We start from the raw sequence: 18893 nt of genomic DNA, 5'->3' as shown, positions 1-18893 counted from the left end.
ATGCTCTATTCTTGTTGCGAATAAAAGCCTTTCTTTCCCGGGTACGATCCAGCCTCCCGAGTGGATTAATCGCGCGCCAATTTTATTCGCAACAAATTTTGTTCTGAAAGAAAAAAAAAATGGAGCAGATGCTGAAACCCGATCGGCTTACCTTGGATCCGCGTGGCACTGGAGCGTCGAACACTTTCGACCATTGGTTGAAGTGTTTCCAGGAGTATATCGACGCCTCAACAGCAGTCCAAAATGACGCCGACAGATTGCGGGTCCTCCACGCAAGGGTAAGCGACACTGTGTATGCAACAATCCGCGATTCCCAAGACTACAAAGAGGCCATCGAATTACTCAAGAAGCTGTACCATAAACCGCCAAATGAGATTCATGCTCGGCACCTACTAGCCACTCGACGGCGGCAGCCCGGCGAAACGACGGGACAGTACCTGCGTGAACTTCAGCAGCTAGCCAGAGCCTGCAATTGCAAGCCTGTGTCGGCTACTCAATACACTAACGATCTGATCCGAGATGCGTTCGTAGCGGGAATCGGCTCATCCTATATTCACCTGCAGCTGCTAGAGCAAGGTAACTTGGACCTGGCTAAGACGGTGGAATTGGCTGATGCGATGGAAACGGCCTCCAAAAGTCTTGAAACGTACCCCACCGACCACGTGGGAACATCGTGGCAAGTACAGCCACCGACTCAACTCTACCCGGCGGCTCCTAGGAACTGCGCGATTGTGCTTTCAACCTCGGACCTGACGGCAGCGGCAGCTCCAGGTGGCCCGCGGTGCTATTTCTGTGGATTGGCGAAGCACCCTCGCCAGAGATGTCCGGCGAGGACGGTATTTTGCTCTGCTTGTTTGTAAAGAAAGGGCACTATGCAAAAGTGTGCTGAGCAAAGCCCCCTTCGAAGCCAAGCAGCGCTGTGTGTGACTCCCCAGGATCCATCTCCTCGTCTCCAGCTTCGTCGATGTCTTCAACCACGTGCGATACACGGGCGCCGCCATTCCTGATGACGACGACGCAAGACACATGCAACCTGCGGGTGCCGCCACTTTCAACGCCATCGACCACGTGCGATCCATGGGTGCAGCCATTTTGGTCGACACCGGCTGCAGACGACCAGCAGGGGTCCTCGTCGTCGACCATCTCAGCTGCCTGCAGTTGCACTCGGGATCCAACAGTAGCGTCAATCATCCTGGACCAGGCCAAGCCTCACAGACTCGACAAGTCCATGATGGACATAGAGGTAAACGGACGCCTGATACATTGTCTGTTTGACAGCGGGAGCACGGAGAGTTTCATTCATCCAGATACCGTGAAACGGTGCGCTCTCCGAGTACAAACTGTCAGGCAGACAATCTCTATGGCGTCGAGGTCCTGATCTGTTACCGTTCTTGGGAGCTGCGTGGTAACTCTAACGGTGCGGGGCACAGTTTATGAGAACTTCAGGCTCCTAGTGTTACCGCACCTTTGCGCTCCGGTACTCCTGGGGCTAGACTTTATGGTCCACCTGAGGAGTGTGACCCTGCAGTACGATGGGCCACTCCCTCCACTTTCAGTGGGAGAACAGCAGCCTCCAAATTGCCCAGCGCGCTCCACATGCAGTCTCTCGATGCTCAAAATTACCCCACCTTCTTTATTTGAAAAGCTCATGCCAGGCTGCAAGCCCATCACAACTAAGAGCAGGCGTTACAGCGCTGAGGATCGGACCTTTATTCGATCTGAGGTTCAGCGGCTCCTCAGGGAAGAGATCATTCAACCTAGCACTAGCCCCTGGAGAGCACAAGTCGTGGTGGTCAAGACTGGAGACAAGCCCCGGATGGTCATAGACTATAGTCAGACCATTAATAGGTACACGCAGCTGGACGCGTACCCTCTCCCGCGCATATCTGACATGGTCAACCAGATTGCGCAGTACCGGGTGTTCTCCACCATCGACTTGACGTCAGCCTATCACCAGCTCCCCATTCGCCCAGAGGACCGAAAATACACGGCCTTTGAGGCAGATGGCCGTCTCTACCACTTCTTAAGGGTCCCTTTTGGCATCACTAATGGGGTCTCGGTCTTCCAGCGTGAGATGGACCGAATGGTGAACCAAACGGGCTACGGGCTACCTTCCCGTACCTGGACAATGTCACTATCTGCGGTCATGACCAGCAGGACCACAACGCCAACCTCCTGAAGTTTTTACGCACTGCGTCTCGCCTGAATCTGACCTATAACAGGGAGAAGTGTGTATTCAGCAAACACCGCCTAGCAATCCTCGGATACGTGGTGGAAAACGGGGTCCTCGGCCCCGATCCAGACCATATGCGTCCCCTCCTTGAACTTCCCCTACCCACTAGCATCAAAGCACTGAGAAGATGCTTAGGCTTCTTCTCGTATTACGCACAGTGGGTTCCCAATTATGCAGACAAAACCCATCCGCTCATAAAGTCTACCTCTTTTCCCCTGACAACAGAGGCCTCTGAAGGGATAAAAGCTGACATCGCGAAAGCCACGATGCACGCTATCGATGAGTCCATCCCCTTCCAGGTGGAGAGTGATGCATCTGATTTCGCCCTGGCCACCACACTTAACCAGGCGGGCAGGGCTGTCGCCTTTTTCTCTCGCACCCTCCAAGGCCCTGAAATTCGGCACTCCTCTGTGGAAAAAGAGGCTCAGGCCATTGTGGAGGCCGTACGGCATTGGCGCCATTATTTGGCTGGAAAACGATTTACCCTGCTCACGGACCAGCGGTCCGTGGCCTTCATGTTCAACAACACGCTAAGGGGAAAAATTAAGAATGATAAAATCTTGAGGTGGAGAATCGAACTCTCCACCTACAACTATGATATCATGTACCGTCCGGGGAAGCCCAATGAGCCCTCAGATGCCCTGTCACGTGGAACATGTGCCAGTGTGCAGGAGGACCGGTTAGAGGCCCTCCACAATGATCTCTGCCATCCGGGGATCACTCAGCTCTTCCATTTTGTAAAGGCTCGGAATCTGTCCTACTCCATAGAGGATGTCAGGTCGATAACTCGAAGCTGCCAGGTATGTGCTGAATGCAAGCCGCACTTCTACCGACCTGACAGGGCACACCTCATTAAGGCCACTCACCCTTTTGAACGACTGAGTGTTGATTTCAAGGGCCCCCTTCCTTCGACAGATCGGAATGTGTATTTCCTCAACGTTGTTGACGAGTACTCCCGATTCCCTTTTGCCATTCCCTGTTCTGACATGTCCGCTGCCACGGTTATCAAAGCCCTGTGGGGTCTTTTTACCCTGTTCGGTTACCCCAGTTATATCCACAGTGATAGGGGTTCGTCGTTTATGAGCGACGACTTGAGGCAATACCTGCTCTCTAAAGGAATTGCCTCAAGTAGGACTACGAGTTACAACCCCAGGGGTAACGGGCAGGTCGAGAGAGAAAACGCTACAGTCTGGAAGGCTGTCTTACTGGCGTTAAGGTCTAGGGGTCTTCCAGTCTCCCGTTGGCAAGAGGTACTTTCTGATGCGCTCCATTCAATCCGGTCCCTCCTGTGTACGGCAACCAATGCTACCCCACATGAGCGGATGTTTACCTTCCCTAGGAAGTCTTCCTCTGGGACCTCACTGCCGTCTTGGTTGACGTACTCAGGACCTGTCCTCCTGCGGCGGCATGTTAGGACCCGCAAGTCCGACCCTTTGGTTGAACAGGTCCATCTCCTCCACGCCAACCCTCAGTATGCCTATATAGCATATCCTGATGGGCGAGAGGACACGGTCTCTATCCGGGATCTGGCGCCTGCAGGGGACCTGGAAACCCCCGTTGCTCCCACACCCCTGGTTAGGGTTCCTTTGCCCATTCTCTCCCCTCCTGACACGGCGTGGGCAGTATCAGGACCTCCACTTAATCCTCTTACCCCCATGTACAGCTTGCCTGAGTCCAGGAGATTGTCGCCACCTCGAGGTCCACCCGTCCGTGAGGAACTGGAGGAGTCACTGGACACCATCTTGGAGAGAGGGACACCACGGTCACCAGAACCGGCGCTACCGCCAGTGCTGCGGAGGTCGCAGAGACGGTGCGGACCTCCGATACGACTGAACTTGTGAATATATGGGCAGTTCATACTGTTTTTTTTGCCCCACCGGCCTTTGTTTTTAAAGGAGGGGTGAATGTGGTGAACCATAGATGGTTACCACTATGGGTACTGAACCATAGATGGTTACCACTATGGGTACTTGTACATATGTTACTCTTGTTCCTGTTGGGGTTAGGGTTGGGGTGTTCCACCTGTTGGTATTGTTCTGTGGTACAGTCCGTTTGGCTCTGCCTTCCTATAGGATTATAAAGGTCACTGCACTTCCTAGTGACCCTTTAGTCTGGGATTGTATTGTTAAGCAGTATGCTCTATTCTTGTTGCGAATAAAAGCCTTTATTCCCGGGTACGATCTAGCCTCCCGAGTGGATTAATCGCGCATCAGGTTTAAAATTGTACCCGCCTCTACTACTACCTCCGGCAGCTTGTTCCAGACACTCACCACCCTCTGTGTGAAAAAATTGCCCCTCTGGACACTTTTGTATCTCTCCCCCCTCACCTTAAACCTATGCCCTCTAGTTTTAGACTTCCCTACCTTTGGGAAAAGATATTGACTATCTCGCTGATCTGTGCCCCTCATTATTTTATAGACCTCTATAAGATCACCCCTCAGCCTCCTACGCTCCAGAGAAAAAAGACTCAGTCTATTCAGCCTCTCCTTATAACTCAATCCATCAAGTCCCCGGTAGCATCCTAGTAAATCTTTTCTGCACTCTTTCTAGTTTAATAATATCCTTTCTATAATAGGGTTACCAGAACTGTACACAGTATTCCAAGTGTGGCCTTACTAATGTCTTGTACAACTTAGTAGCTTGCTATCTTCCTTTCCCACTTAGCTTTGTTTCATCGGAGACCTGGGTACATTACTCAATTCCATATTTAAATCATTAATATTGATTGGAAATGCCTCAGGCCGCAGCATTCACCCAACACCAGCCACTGACTGCCTGCTTTAATATTCTACTCAGTCCAATCCCATCACTTAGACACTTCAGTCCCTCTCCTTTCCACACGATGAGATGCTGAGGGTGCAGCAAGTGCATGGACAACACATTAAGGGCATTTAGATCGACCTCAAAGGATGGAAGTTGCGGCTGAATTCAGAAATAACTGGAAATGTGTTTACCATAAATGCAGTGGAGGGGCTGGAGACATTAGTGATGTGTGACTGCTCTCTACTGGACAGAGCTGGAAACTGCAGAGAAACACAGCAGGATATTTTATTCATTTGTTAATGAGATATGGATGTCATGCTGGTTAGACCAGCATTTATTACCCATCCCTAATTGCCCTTGAGAAGGTGGTGATGAGCTGCCTTCTTGAACCCGCTGCAGTCTGTGTGGTGTAGACACACCCACCGTGCTGTTAGGGAGGGGGTTGTGGGATTCTGACCCAGGGACAGTGAAGTGTTGAGGGTAAACTCCTTTGATAGGAAAGGAAAAGGCCAGCCATCGGTCTTGTTGTGACATTATTATACATTTTATTACCAATGGCTACACTTTTATAAAAAATGTGCAATATACAGATTCCATACAAAACAAGTCTGTACACAGATGATTAAAAAGTGCAAATATCCTGATTCACTGATAGGTTCAGGCTGAGAGAGCACAAGAACCACAGTTACAATCGGAGTTATTATTAAAGTCAAAGTCCGAATCATCTCTCCTGCACATCAAACACCCCACACATAATGAATTACTCTGAAATAGTCACTCCATCAAAATTGGCAAATGCAGCAGCCATGGTTTATATACAGCAAGGTTAAAGAGCAAGCAAGAAGACAAGGCAGTAGTGAGGATAAAGAGAGGAGTGCTGGGTGAGGACAGCAGGCAAACTGTTCTGTTCTTCGGGTCCCAGGTCCTCACAACCCACTTCAGGGGGAAGCTGGAGCTTTGGGTCTGATCCGCACATAAAACAACAGCTTCAAGTCTGGGGGTGAAGGAAAGGGGGGGCAAACAGAGGTGGGGACAGCACCTCGGGTCAGGATACCCGGACAGCCCGGGTACAGGCTAAACACCAACACAGGCAGCTCAGGGCAAAGAGTTTGTTTCTGATTTATCGAATCTATAATTATGGGTGAGCCAAGATCTCGCAGTGGAAGGCTAAGAAAGGCAGAAACACTGCGAGCAGGTCCTACCCGGGAGCCCTCCCCAGGGTAGCTCCGTGTTGGGGAGGTGTGGGCGAGGTAACACAAGGTCGATCAGCACCTCCAGACATTTACAGACAGGACGTGGCCTGCTCCAGGAATGTAACTAAACTGAGAATCTGTGAAATAGGAACGAAGGAAATGAGCCCAGGACGAGGAGACAGGCTCTCACTGCCCCAGGACGAGGGGACAGGCTCTCATTGCCCCAGGACGAGGGGACAGGCTCTCTCTGCCCCAGGACGAGGAGACAGGCTCTCTCTGCCCCAGGACGAGGGGACAGGCTCTCACTGCCCCAGGACGAGGGGACAGGCCCTCACTGCCCCAGGACAAGGGGACAGGCTCTCACTGCCCCAGGACGAGGGGACAGGCCCTCACTGCCCCAGGACGAGGGGACAGGCCCTCACTGCCCCAGGACGAGGGGACAGGCCCTCACTGCCCCAGGACGAGGGGACAGGCTCTCTCTGCCCCAGGACAAGGGGACAGGCTCTCTCTGCCCCAGGACGAGGGGACAGGCTCTCTCTGCCCCAGGACGAGGGGACAGGCTCTCTCTGCCCCAGGACGAGGGGACAGGCTCTCACTGCCCCAGGACGAGGGGACAGGCCCTCTCTGCCCCAGGACGAGGGGACAGGCTCTCACTGCCCCAGGACGAGGGGACAGGCTCTCACTGCCCCAGGACGAGGGGACAGGCTCTCACTGCCCCAGGACGAGGGGACAGGCCCTCTCTGCCCCAGGACGAGGAGACAGGCCCTCATTGCCCCAGGGCTTTGCCTATGCAGTTTGTGCTCTATCTCACCAAGATGTCTTGGCACATTGTGCTGTACAGTTGATATATTAACACGCTGTTTTCTTTCAGCAACTATGGCAGTGAGTTTTGCCACCCTAACACCAGGCATTTATTCAGCTACCTCTCCGATATTCCCAGCTCCTGCGGTTTGTACAAGTGATGAAGTTCCTGCCTGAAATTTCCGTGGTAACAGCGAACCCTCAGAATGCTGAATGGACAGCTCCCGAAACACACCCCAGTGGCACTGCCCACCTTGTGAGAGTCTCTCTGCTCTTAGCTGAGTGCTGCGGAGATTGGCTGGGGAGGGCAGCTTCTACTCCTCAAGCTGCGGGGATTGAGTCACCCTTGGCTCCACACCCCTCACTGGCTTCTCCTTCACTGCGAGCAAAAATAAATCGAATGGAATGTCTAGGCAGCCAAAGGGTTCCTCCTGTTCTTATGGAAACAATACTGTGCTTCCAGTGATGTTGCCAAGGTAACATGTATGGTATCCAATGACAGGGGCTTTCCTTGGAATTGGAGGCAATCGACTGACACGGATAGGGATCTGGTTAGGAACTCGGAGAGAGTTAATGGGAATGAGGCCAGTGGTGTCTCCCGGGGATCTGGGGCCTCAGCTTTTCACTATATTTATAAATGATCTGGTTGAAGGAATAGGAAACCACATATATTCAGGTCAGTATAGAAATACATATACACTGAATATATATCCTCTGCTGACACTAAATGAGGCGATACAATAGAATTATAGAACAGTTAGAGCACAGGAGGTTACTATTCAGCACATCCAGAACAACACAGCTCACCCCAACCACTCGCTGTGTGAATCTGTCTCCACCACACTCTCAGACAGTGCATTCCAGATCCTAACCACTCGCTGTGTGAATCTGTCTCCACCACACTCTCAGACAGTGCATTCCAGATCCTAACCACTCGCTGTGTGAATCTGTCTCCACCACACTCTCAGACAGTACATTCCAGATCCTAACCACTCGCTGTGTGAATCTGTCTCCACCACACTCTCAGACAGTACATTCCAGATCCTAACCACTCGCTGTGTGAATCTGTCTCCACCACACTCTCAGACAGTGCATTCCAGATCCTAACCACTCGCTGTGTGAATCTGTCTCCACCACACTCTCAGACAGTGCATTCCAGATCCTAACCACTCGCTGTGTGAATCTGTCTCCACCACACTCTCAGACAGTGCATTCCAGATCCTAACCACTCGCTGTGTGAATCTGTCTCCACCACACTCTCAGACAGTGCATTCCAGATCCTAACCACTCGCTGTGTGAATCTGTCTCCACCACACTCTCAGACAGTACATTCCAGATCCTAATCACTCGCTGTGTGAATCTGTCTCCACCACACTCTCAGACAGTACATTCCAGATCCTAACCACTCGCTGTGTGAATCTGCCTCCCACACTCAGAGTATAATGTAGATAAAAGTTAGGTATCCACTTCGGTCGCAAAAACACGAAGGAAGATGAATGGCTGTAAATTGGGAGAGGGGAGTGTGCAGCGGGACCTGGGTGTCCTTGTGCACCAGTCACTGAAGGTAAGCATGCAGGTGCAGCAGGGGGTAAAGGTGGCAAACGGCATGTTCGTTTACTGGGATATTGTCTGTGGTGGAGGGAGGTCATGCCTCACAAATTTGGTTGAGTTTTTTGAGAAGGTGACAAAAGGGCCATGGGTGTCGTCTATATGGATTTTAGTAAAGCGTTTGACAAGGTCCCTCGTGGCAGACTGGTGCAAAAGTTTAAATCTCATGGGATAAAAGGTGAGCTAGCTAGATGGGTACAGAACTGGCTTGGCCATAGAAGACAGAAGGTAGCAGTGGAGGGGTCTTTTTCTGATTGGAGGTCAGTGACTAGTGGTGTTCCGCAGGGCTCTGTACTGGGACCTCTGCTGTTTGTGATATATATAAATGATTTGGAGGAAGATGTAGCTGGTCTGATTAGTAAGTTTGCGGACGACACAAAGATTTCTGGAGTTGCGGATAGTGATGAACATTGTCAGAGAATACAGCAGGATATAGATAGGCTGGAAAATTGGGCGGAGAAATGGCAGATGGAATTTAATCCAGATAAATGCGAAGTGATGCATTCTGGTAGATCTAATGCAGGGAGGAGCTATACAATAAATGGCAGAACCATTAGGAGTATAGACACACAGAGGGACCTGGGTGTGCAAGTTCACAGATCCTTAAAGGTGGCAGCACAGGTGGAGAGGGTGGTCAAGAAGGCATATGGCATGCTTGCCTTTATTGGACAGGGCATAGAGTATAAAAGTTGGCACATGATGTTGCAGCTGTATAGAACGTTGGTTAGGCCACATTTGGAATACTGCGTCCAGTTCTGGTCGCCACACTACCAGAAGGATGTGGAGGCTTTGGAGAGAGTGCAGAGAAGGTTTACCAGGATGTTGCCTGGTATGGAGGGTATTAGCTATGAGGTGAGATTGAGTAAACTAGGGTTGTTCTCCCTGGAAAGATGAAGGTTGAGAGGCGACCTAATAGAAGTTTATAAAATTATGAAGGGCATAGATAGGGTGAACAGTTGGAAGCTTTTTCCCAGGTCAGAAATGACAAACACAAGGGGTGACAAGTTCAAGGTAAGGGGGGCAAGGTTCAATACAGATATGCGGGGGACGTATTTTACACAGAGGGTGGTGGGGGCCTGGAATGCGCTTCCAAGCAAGGTGGTTGAGGCAGACGCACTAGGATCATTTAAGATTTATCTAGATGGCCACATGAGCAGACTGGGAATAGAGGGATACAAACGGATGGTCTGGTTAGGAACACGTGATCGGTGCAGGCTTGGAGGGCCGAAGGGCCTGTTCCTGTGCTGTATTCTTCTTTGTTCATTGCGAGAGGTTTCAAGTACAGGAGCAGAGATGCGTTGTTGCAATTATACAGGTCCTTGGTGAGGCCACGCCTAGAGTATTGTGTGCAGTTTTGGTTTCCTTTTCTGAGGAAAGATGCTCTCGAGGGAGTGCAGTGAAGGTTTACCAGGCTGATTCCTAGGGTGGCGGGACTGAGATTTAAGAGAGATTGAGCTGGAGTTCAGAAGACTGAAGGGGGAACGTCATAGAAACATATAAAATTCTAATAGGACTAGACAGGGTAGTGCAGGAGGGATGTTCCCGATGGTGGGGGAGTCCAGAACCAGGGGTCAAGGTCTAACAAGGTAAACCATTTCCCACTGAGATCAGGAGACATTTCTTCACCCAGAGAGTGGTGAATCTGTGGAATTCACTACCACAGAAAGCAGTTGAGGCCAAAGCATTCTATATTTTCAAGAAGGAGTTAACTATAGCTCTTGGGGCAAAGGGGATCAAAGGACATGGGGGGAAGGCAGGATCAAGCTACTGAGTTGGATGATCAGCCATGATCATAATGAATGGTGGAACAGGCTAGAAGGGTCGAATGGCCTCCTCCTGCTCCCTATGTTTCTCGGCACCCTCATTAATGTTTTCACATCTTCTCACAGCCTCACCGATGTCTTCACAGCCTTCCTAAAGAGTTGTGCCTCGAATTAGTAAAGGTTACTAGGATGTTGCCTGGTCTGGAGGGTATTAGCTATGAGGAGAGGTTGGATAAACTCGGTTTGTTCTCACTGGAACGACGGAGGTTGAGAGGTGACCTGATAGAGGTTTACAAGATTATGAGTGGCATGGACAGAGTGGATGGTCAGATGCTCTTTCCTCGGGCAGAAAAGTCAAGTACTCGGGGACATAGGTTTAAGGTGCGTGGGGAAAAGTTTAGAGGAGATGTGTGAGGCAAGTCTTTTACACAGAGGGTGGTGAGTGTCTGGAACGCGCTGCCCGGGGAGGGGGTGGGAGCAGCTACGATAGCGGCATTTAAGAGGCAACTAGACTAATACATGAATAGGATGGGAATGGAAGGATACGGACTCGGTAAGTGTATACGGTTTTAATTCAGTCGGGCAGCATGGTCGGTGCAGGCTTGGAGGGCCGAAGGGCCTGTTCCTGTGCTGTACTGTTCTTTGTTCTTTGACTCTGTTTCCTGTCACTTTGCCAATTTCATATCCATGCTTCTCCTGTCCCTTTTATCCCACAGGCTTTAGTTTTGCTGATAAGCCTGTTAAGTAGCACCTAATCAATTGCCTTTGTAAGTCCATGTACACATCAACAACATTATCCTTATCAACCTCACTGCTGCCTCATCAAAAACTTCCAGCATGTCAGCTCAACAAAATTTCCCCTTAATTAATCCATGCTGCCTTTCCTTAATTAATCCAAATTTATTCAAGTTACTGTTCACTTTATCCCGCACCTGTGATTGTAAAAGCTTCTATATCAGCCAGGTTAAATTAACTGGCTGCAGTTGCTGGGCTTATCCTCACACCGCTTTCTAAACAAGGGTTTGAGATTTGCAATTCTCACTGTCATTACAGATAGTGTGATGATGAGAGCAAAGGAGTTACAGATAGTTGGAGAGGGTGAGTTGCAAACTGCAGCAAGTGGAGTTCAATCTGGGGAAAGGGGACAGAACCTACACTGGACCCAAGAAAGACAGATCAGAATATTCTCTAAATAACGAGAAGCTGAGATTTAGGGATTCATGTACACAAATCGTTACAAGCTAGTGGACACATACAAGCAGCTCAGATTCACCAGAATGACCCTGGGGCTGAAAGGGTTAAATCCCAAGGCTAATGGCATTTGCTACCAAACAAACCTGTTGGACTTTAACCTAGTGTTGTTAAAACTCTTACTGTGTTTACCCCAGTCCAACGCCGGCATCTCCACATCATTAAATCCCAAGGACAGGTCACTCAGACTCAGCTTGTATCCCCTCGAGTGTAGATTAATGGGGGATCAAATCAAGATGTTTACGATGATTAAAGGATGTGATAAGGTTCAGCGATGGGGGGCTGGGAGGGGGGGCGCAGGGTGGAGTCCAGAATAAGGGGGCAGAACCGTAGAATTCATGCCAGGCATTTGTGGGGGCAGGGACCGGGGGGGGGGGGGCGGGGGGGGGGGGTCTGGAATCACTTCCTGACACAAAGGAGAATGGAAATGTGGGTGCAATTACTTTAAAATGCGGAGTATATTTGGGGGTCAATTGGAAATTTGAAAACTGACATTGATGGATTTATTCTGGGTACGGTGATTTAGAGTTATTACAGAAAACAATATAAAAACAAAAACTGTTTGTATTTCAGCTTTCCAGCATCTGCGAAAAACTCAGCAGATCTGGCAGGTTCTGTGGAGAAAGTTAACGCTTTGAGTCGAATGTGACTCTTTCGAACTGGAAAAGACATTGATTTATACAGTGTTTCCAGATGTCACAAAGCCCCTTACCACAGTGATTATACTTCAGAAAGTCCTTCACTCGCTGTAGTGTAGGACATGCAGTTACAGCAAGATCCCACACACAGCAATGTTCCATACAATTCCTGCAGTGCAGATGGAGGCCATTCAGCCCGTTGAGACTGCACCAACTCTCCAAAAGAGCATCTTACACAGGTCCACCCCGACCCCGTAATTCCACATATTTAGCATGGCCAATCCACCTGACCCGCACATCTTTGGACTGTGGGAGGAAATCGGAGCACCCGGAGGAAACCCATGCAGACACAGGGAGAACATGCAGACCCCACACAGACAGTGACCCAAGCCGAGAATCGAACCCGGGTCCCTGGAGCTCTGAGGCAGCAGTGCTAACCACTGTGCCACATCATCTGTTTACTCCGGGTGTTGACTGAGGGATAAATATTGGCTGGGGCTCCAGGGAGAACTCCCTGACTATTCTTCAAAATAACACAATGGGATCTTTTACACCCATCCAAGAAGGGCCCTTGGTTTAACATCTCAATTGCAAGATGGCAGTGCAGTCTCTGACAGTGCAGTACAGCTGTACCGAAACATCAACCTTACTTTTCGTGAACAACCCCTGGAGTGGCAACTGAACCCAGAGCCCTGCAACAATGAGATTGGAGTCTGCTACAAACTATCTTAGAACAGAATCTTAGAAACCTTACAGCACAGAAAGAGGCCATTCGGCCCATCGAGTCTGCACCGACCACAATCCCACCCAGGCCCTACCCCCATATCCCTACATATTTACCCACTAATCCCTCTAACCTACGCATCCCAGGACACTAAGGGCAATTTTAGCATGGCCAATCAACCTAACCCGCACATCTTTGGACTGTGGGAGGAAACCGGAGCACCCGGAGGAAACCCACGCAGACATGAGGAGAATGTGCAAACTCCTCATTGCGTCTTGGAAGTGCAGCAGAGAGGGAGAGATTCGCGAGAGGAGTGCTGCGGGTAAGCGCTGTTATTTTTAACTTACTTTTTCGCGGGTTTTTTCTTTAAAAATATCTAAACCCGGAAGTGGTCGCGCAGGGAGGTCTGGGAGAGAGAGATTTTTTTTTTTCCCCAATAAATTGGAACAGAGAGGAATCCCGATACTCTACACTTGTAGAGTATCCCACCCTCCCTCCTCCTCTAACCTAAAAAAAAAGACCCAGTGAGAGCAGGGCTTTGGAGAAAACAGGAGGAGGAAAGGTAAGTTTAAAATTTTCATTCACTTTTTTTTTCCCTGTGTGTTTAAAGGGGCAATTATGAGTGTGAGGCCAGTATGTTGTTCCCAATGTAGGATGTGGGAGGTCCTGGAGGCTCCTAGCCTCCCGGACGACCATATCTGTGCTGGGTGTGTTGAGCTGCGGTTCCTAAGGGACCATGTTAGGGAACTGGAATTGCAGCTCGAGGACCTTCGCCGGGTTAGGGATAGTGAGGAGGTCATTGACAGGAGCTATCGGCAGGTGGTCACACCGGGACCACGGGAGGAGGGTAACTGGGTAACAGTGAGGAAGGAGAAAGCTCAGTTGATGGTGAGCACCCCGGTGGATGTGCCCCTTAATAATAAGTACTCCTGTCTGAGTACTACTGGGGTGGACAGCCCACCTGGGGGAAGCAGCGGTGGCAGTGTCTCTGGAGCTGAGCCTGGCCCAGTAGTGCAAAAGGGTAAGGAAAGGAGGGTAGTGCTAATTGGGGACTCTACGGTGAGGGGGTCAGATAGGCGTTTTTGCGGACACAGACGGGACTCTCGGATGGTGGTTTGCCTCCCTGGTGCAGGGGTCCGGGATGTCTCTGGTCGAGTCCCAGAAATCCTGAAGGGGGAGGGAGAGGAGCCGAAGGTCGTGATGCATATAGGTACTGCTGACATAGGTAGGAAGAGGGAAGGGGTCATGAAAAGAGAATATAGGGAGTTAGGTAGACAGCTGAGAAAGAGGAATGCAAAGGTAGTAATCTCGGGATTGCTGCCTGTGCCGCGGGAGAGTGAGAACAGGAATCGGTGGAGAATGAATGCGTGGCTGAGGGACTGGAGCAAGGGACAAGGATTTGGGTACTTGGATCATTGGGACCTCTTTAGGGGCAGGTGTGACCTGTTTAAAAAAGACGGGTGGCACTTGAATCCCAGGGGGACCAATATCCTGGCGGGAAGGTTGGCTAAGGCTACTGGAGAGACTTTAAACTAGAAAGGTTGGGGGGAGGGAATCGGAATGAGGGGACTGAGAGCGAGGAGGTTAGCTCGCAAATAGATAAGGAATGTAAACAGGGTAAGAGGGAGGTTAGACGAGTGATGGAGAAGGGAAGTGCTCAGGCTGAAGGTCTGAGATGTGTCTATTTTAATGCCAGGAGTGTTGTGAATAAAGTGGATGAGCTTAGAGCGTGGATTGCTGCTTCGAATTGTGATGTGGTGGCCATTACGGAGACTTGGATGTCTCAGGGACAGGACTGGGTGCTTCAGGTGCCGGGTTTTAGATGTTTCAGGAAGGACAGGGAGGGAGGCAAGAGAGGGGGGGGAGTGGCACTGTTGATCAGGGATAGTGTCACGGCTGTAGAGAAGGTGGACGCCGTGGAGGGATTGACTACGGAGTCTCTGTGGGTGGAGGTTAGGAACAGGAAGGGGTCGGTAACGTTGCTGGGTGTTTTCTATAGGCCGCCCAATAGTAACAGAGATGTTGAGGAGCAGATGGGGAAACAGATCCTGGAGAGATGTAGGAATAACAGAGTTGTCGTGATGGGAGATTTTAATTTCCCAAACATAGATTGGAATATCCCTAGGGCTAGGGGTTTGGATGGAGAGGAGTTTGTTAGGTGTGTCCAGGAGAGTTTCCTGACACAGTATGTGGATAAGCCTACTAGAGGAGAGGCTGTACTTGATCTGGTGCTGGCTAATGAACCTGGACAGGTGGAGGATCTCTCGGTGGGTGAGCATCTTGGGGATAGCGATCATAATTCTATCTCCTTCACGATAGCATTGGAAAGAGATAGGATCAGGCAGGCTAGGAAAGTGTTTATCTGGAGTAAAGGGAAATACAGTGTCATCAGGGAGGAAATTAGACGGGTAAATTGGAAGGAGGCATTCTTGGGGAAAAGTACCGAAGGAAAGTGGAGGATTTTCAAGGAATGTTTGTCTGGAGCTCTGCATGACAACGTTCCGATGAGACAGGGGGGTGTTGGTAGGGTACGGGAACCGTGGTGCACGAAGGTTGTGATGAACCTGGTGAATAAGAAAAGAGAGGCGTACAGAAGGTTCAGGGAGCTAGGAGGTGTTAAGGATTTAGAGGAGTATACGGGATGTAGGAAGGAGCTTAAGAAGGAAATTAGGAGAGCGAGAAGGGGTCATGAGAAGGCCTTGGCGGGTAAGATTAAGGAGAATCCCAAGGCTTTCTACAAATATGTCAAGAGTAAAAGGATGAGATGTGAAGGCATAGGACCCTTAAAAGGTGAAGGGGGAAAAGTTTGTGCGGAACCGTTAGAAATGGCGGAGGTGCTTAATGAATACTTTACCTCGGTATTCACGGTGGAAAGGGATCTGGGTGGTTGTACTGCTGGTTTGCGGTGGACAGAAAGGATCGAGCATGTGGACATAAAGAAAGAGGATGTGTTGGAACTATTGAATGGCATCAAGGTTGGTAAGTCGCCGGGACCGGATGGGATGTACCCCAGGTTACTGTGGGAGGCGAGGGAGGAGATTGCGGAGCCTTTGTCGATGATCTTTGCATCGTCGATGGAGACGGGAGAGGTTCCGGAGGATTGGAGGATTGCAGATGTGGTCCCTATATTCAAGAAAGGGAACAGGGACAGCCCGGGAAATTACCGACCGGTGAGTCTAACCTCAGTGGTTGGTAAGTTGATGGAGAGGATCCTGAGAGACAGGATTTATGATCATCTAGAGAAGTTTAGTATGATCAAAAGTAGTCAGCACGGCTTTGTCAAGGGCAGGTCGTGCCTTACGAGTCTGGTTGAGTTCTTTGAAAATGTGACCAAACACATTGACGAAGGAAGAGCGGTGGATGTGGTCTATATGGACTTCAGCAAGGCGTTCGATAAGGTCCCCCATGCAAGACTTCTTGAGAAAGTGAGAGGGCATGGGATCCAAGGGGCTGTTGCCTTGTGGATCCAGAACTGGCTTGCCTGCAGAAGGCAGAGAGTGGCTGTGGAGGAGTCTTTCTCTGCATGGAGGTCAGTGACCAGTGGAGTGCCCCAGGGATCTGTTCTGGGACCCTTGCTGTTTGTCATTTTCATAAATGACCTGGATGAGGAAGTGGAGGGATGGGTTGGTAAGTTTGCTGACGACACCAAGGTAGGTGGTGTTGTGGATAGTTTGGAGGGATGTCAGAAGTTGCAGCGAGACATAGATAGAATGCAAGACTGGGCGGAGAAGTGGCAGATGGACTTCAACCCGGATAAGTGTGTGGTCATCCATTTTGGCAGATCCAATGGGATGAAGCAGCAGTATAATATGAAGGGTACCATTCTTAGCAGTGTAGAGGATCAGAAGGACCTTGGGGTCCGGGTCCATAGGACTCTTAAATCGGCCTCGCAGGTGGAGGATGCGGTCAAGAAGGCGTACGGCGTACTGGCCTTCATTAATCGAGGGATTGAGTTTAGGAGTCGGGAGATAATGCTGCAGCTTTATAGGACCCTGGTTAGACCCCACTTGGAGTACTGCGCGCAGTTCTGGTCACCTCATTACAGGAAAGATGTTGAAGCCATTGAAAGGGTGCAGAGGAGATTTACAAGGATGTTGCCTGGATTGGGGGGCATGCCTTATGAGGATAGGTTGAGGGAGCTTGGTCTCTTCTCCCTGGAGAGACGAAGGATGAGAGGTGACCTGATAGAGGTTTACAAGATGTTGAGAGGTCTGGATAGGGTAGACTCTCAGAGGCTATTTCCAAGGGCTGAAATGGTTGCTACGAGAGGACACAGGTTTAAGGTGCTGGGGGGTAGGTACAGAGGAGATGTCAGGGGTAAGTTTTTCACTCAGAGGGTGGTGGGTGAGTGGAATCGGCTGACGTCGGTGGTGGTGGAGGCAAACTCGTTGGGGTCTTTTAAGAGACTTCTGGATGAGTACATGGGATTTAATGGGATTGAGGGCTATAGATAGGCCTAGAGGTGGGGATGTGATCGGCGCAACTTGTGGGCTGAAGGGCCTGTTTGTGCTGTGGCTTTCTATGTTCTATGTTCTATGTTCCACACAGACAGTGACCCAAGCCGGGAATCGAACCCAGGTCCCTGGAGCTGTGAAGCAGCAGTGTTAACCACTGTGCTACCGTGCCACCCATACCAAACAAACCACACCTGAACCACAAACCGCCCTGAACCACACAAACCAAAACAGGGAGATGGAACAAAGATTCAGATCCACTGTAATCTAACTGAATGCTGCAACAAACTCAAGAGACTGAAAGGCCTCCTCCTGTTCTTATGCTCCATTGACAGTGAGTCTCCCTGTGAGAGGAAAGTTTCTCCAGATTGGTTTCCTCAATTGTTTGCTGAAACTTTTAAAGGTGGCATTGGACTTGTGTGTCAGATAGTAATCCCCTATAACAGGATAGTGAAAGTAAAGGAGCCAAGAATCCTTTGGGAGAAGAGCAGCGAGTGGTCAACTCATCACTGACCCAGAGGGAGAGAGGGAGAGTCTGGCAGTGAGACCGAGTCACTGACCGGAGAGAGAGAGGGAGGGAGACTCTGGGACTGAGACTGAATCACTGACTCCGACTCCATGAGTGTCACAGAGCCACACCCCTGTGCTAAGAGCAGGGACTTTGAGCTGTTTAAACCTTCTTCAGCATTCTGAGGGCTACAGAAACCAACCAGATTTGTTGATAAATATTCAAACATCTTCACAATGATTTATTAAATGTGATAACATTGTCAGAACATTCTGGAGCATTGTTTGACACACCTCAACACCCAATTACACAAACACAATTTGATTGCAACGAATGTAGTCAAACACACACCAGTGAGCCATGCATTCCACCGTCAGTCAGTAAACACCAGCGAGTCCCAACTCTCATCTCTTCTCCATCTCCTGTATCACTCATTCCAGTTCTACTATACCTTCAAAAAAAAAGAAAGAACTTCATTCAGTGAACAAACTGGTTCAGATTTCTAGAACCGACCACAAAAAACCACCCACAAAAAACCACCCACACCTTTCCTCAAAGTCCAAATCTGAATCTTCCAAGACTGACCCTGCCTGCTGTGTGGACCTCAGTGCCTGGGCCTACCCCAGGCTGCAAGGTGTGTTTACCTGGTGCATTTGTGGGGGTAGTTCGTCCTCCGATCCCTCCTCTGGTACAGTCTCCGGCTGCCGAGGGGGGGAGATCTCCTCTGTCCAGCCCCCCATTGGCTGCCGGGCGAATGGTCTTTGGGGCTCTGTAGAATCTGGAGATCGCAGGAAAAACAGTAACCAATCACATTCTGCATTACAGCTTAGAGAGAGACCATTTGGCCCATCAGGTCTGTACTGCCTCTCTGAATGAGCTATTTACCTGGTGCCATTCTCCGACCTTCTCCCCATAACTCTGCACATTCTTCCTTTGTAGATAACAGAATCCACACCA

At 50.1% G+C, this 18893-nt stretch overlaps 1 protein-coding gene and 1 long non-coding RNA gene across 3 annotated transcripts in view; both read right to left on the bottom strand.

Moving 5' to 3' along the window:
- Window positions 1–5518: 5518 nt before the first annotated feature.
- LOC144503435 (uncharacterized) lies at window positions 5519–8829 on the bottom strand. Its single transcript, XR_013499477.1, has 2 exons — window positions 6902–8829; window positions 5519–6813 (listed from the first exon to the last, which is right to left on the bottom strand). It is a non-coding gene; the product is annotated as an uncharacterized LOC144503435 (long non-coding RNA).
- Window positions 8830–17347: 8518 nt separating this feature from the next.
- The window catches only part of atg9a (ATG9 autophagy related 9 homolog A (S. cerevisiae)), a 78616-nt gene continuing 77070 nt past the window's right edge, over window positions 17348–18893 (bottom strand). For both annotated transcript variants that reach the window (XM_078227762.1, XM_078227763.1), the window contains 2 exons: window positions 18581–18714; window positions 17348–18387 (listed from right to left, as the gene is read on the bottom strand). In XM_078227762.1, the coding sequence (XP_078083888.1) occupies window positions 18382–18387; window positions 18581–18714 (140 nt within the window). In that variant the 3' untranslated portion in view covers window positions 17348–18381. The remainder of the gene's footprint in view (window positions 18388–18580; window positions 18715–18893) is intronic.

Source organism: Mustelus asterias, chromosome 14 (genome assembly GCF_964213995.1).
Source record: "Mustelus asterias chromosome 14, sMusAst1.hap1.1, whole genome shotgun sequence".
Lineage (NCBI taxonomy): Eukaryota > Metazoa > Chordata > Chondrichthyes > Carcharhiniformes > Triakidae > Mustelus > Mustelus asterias.
Note: the sequence above shows the minus strand (reverse complement) of the source record. Positions and strands in the feature narration are given on the sequence as shown.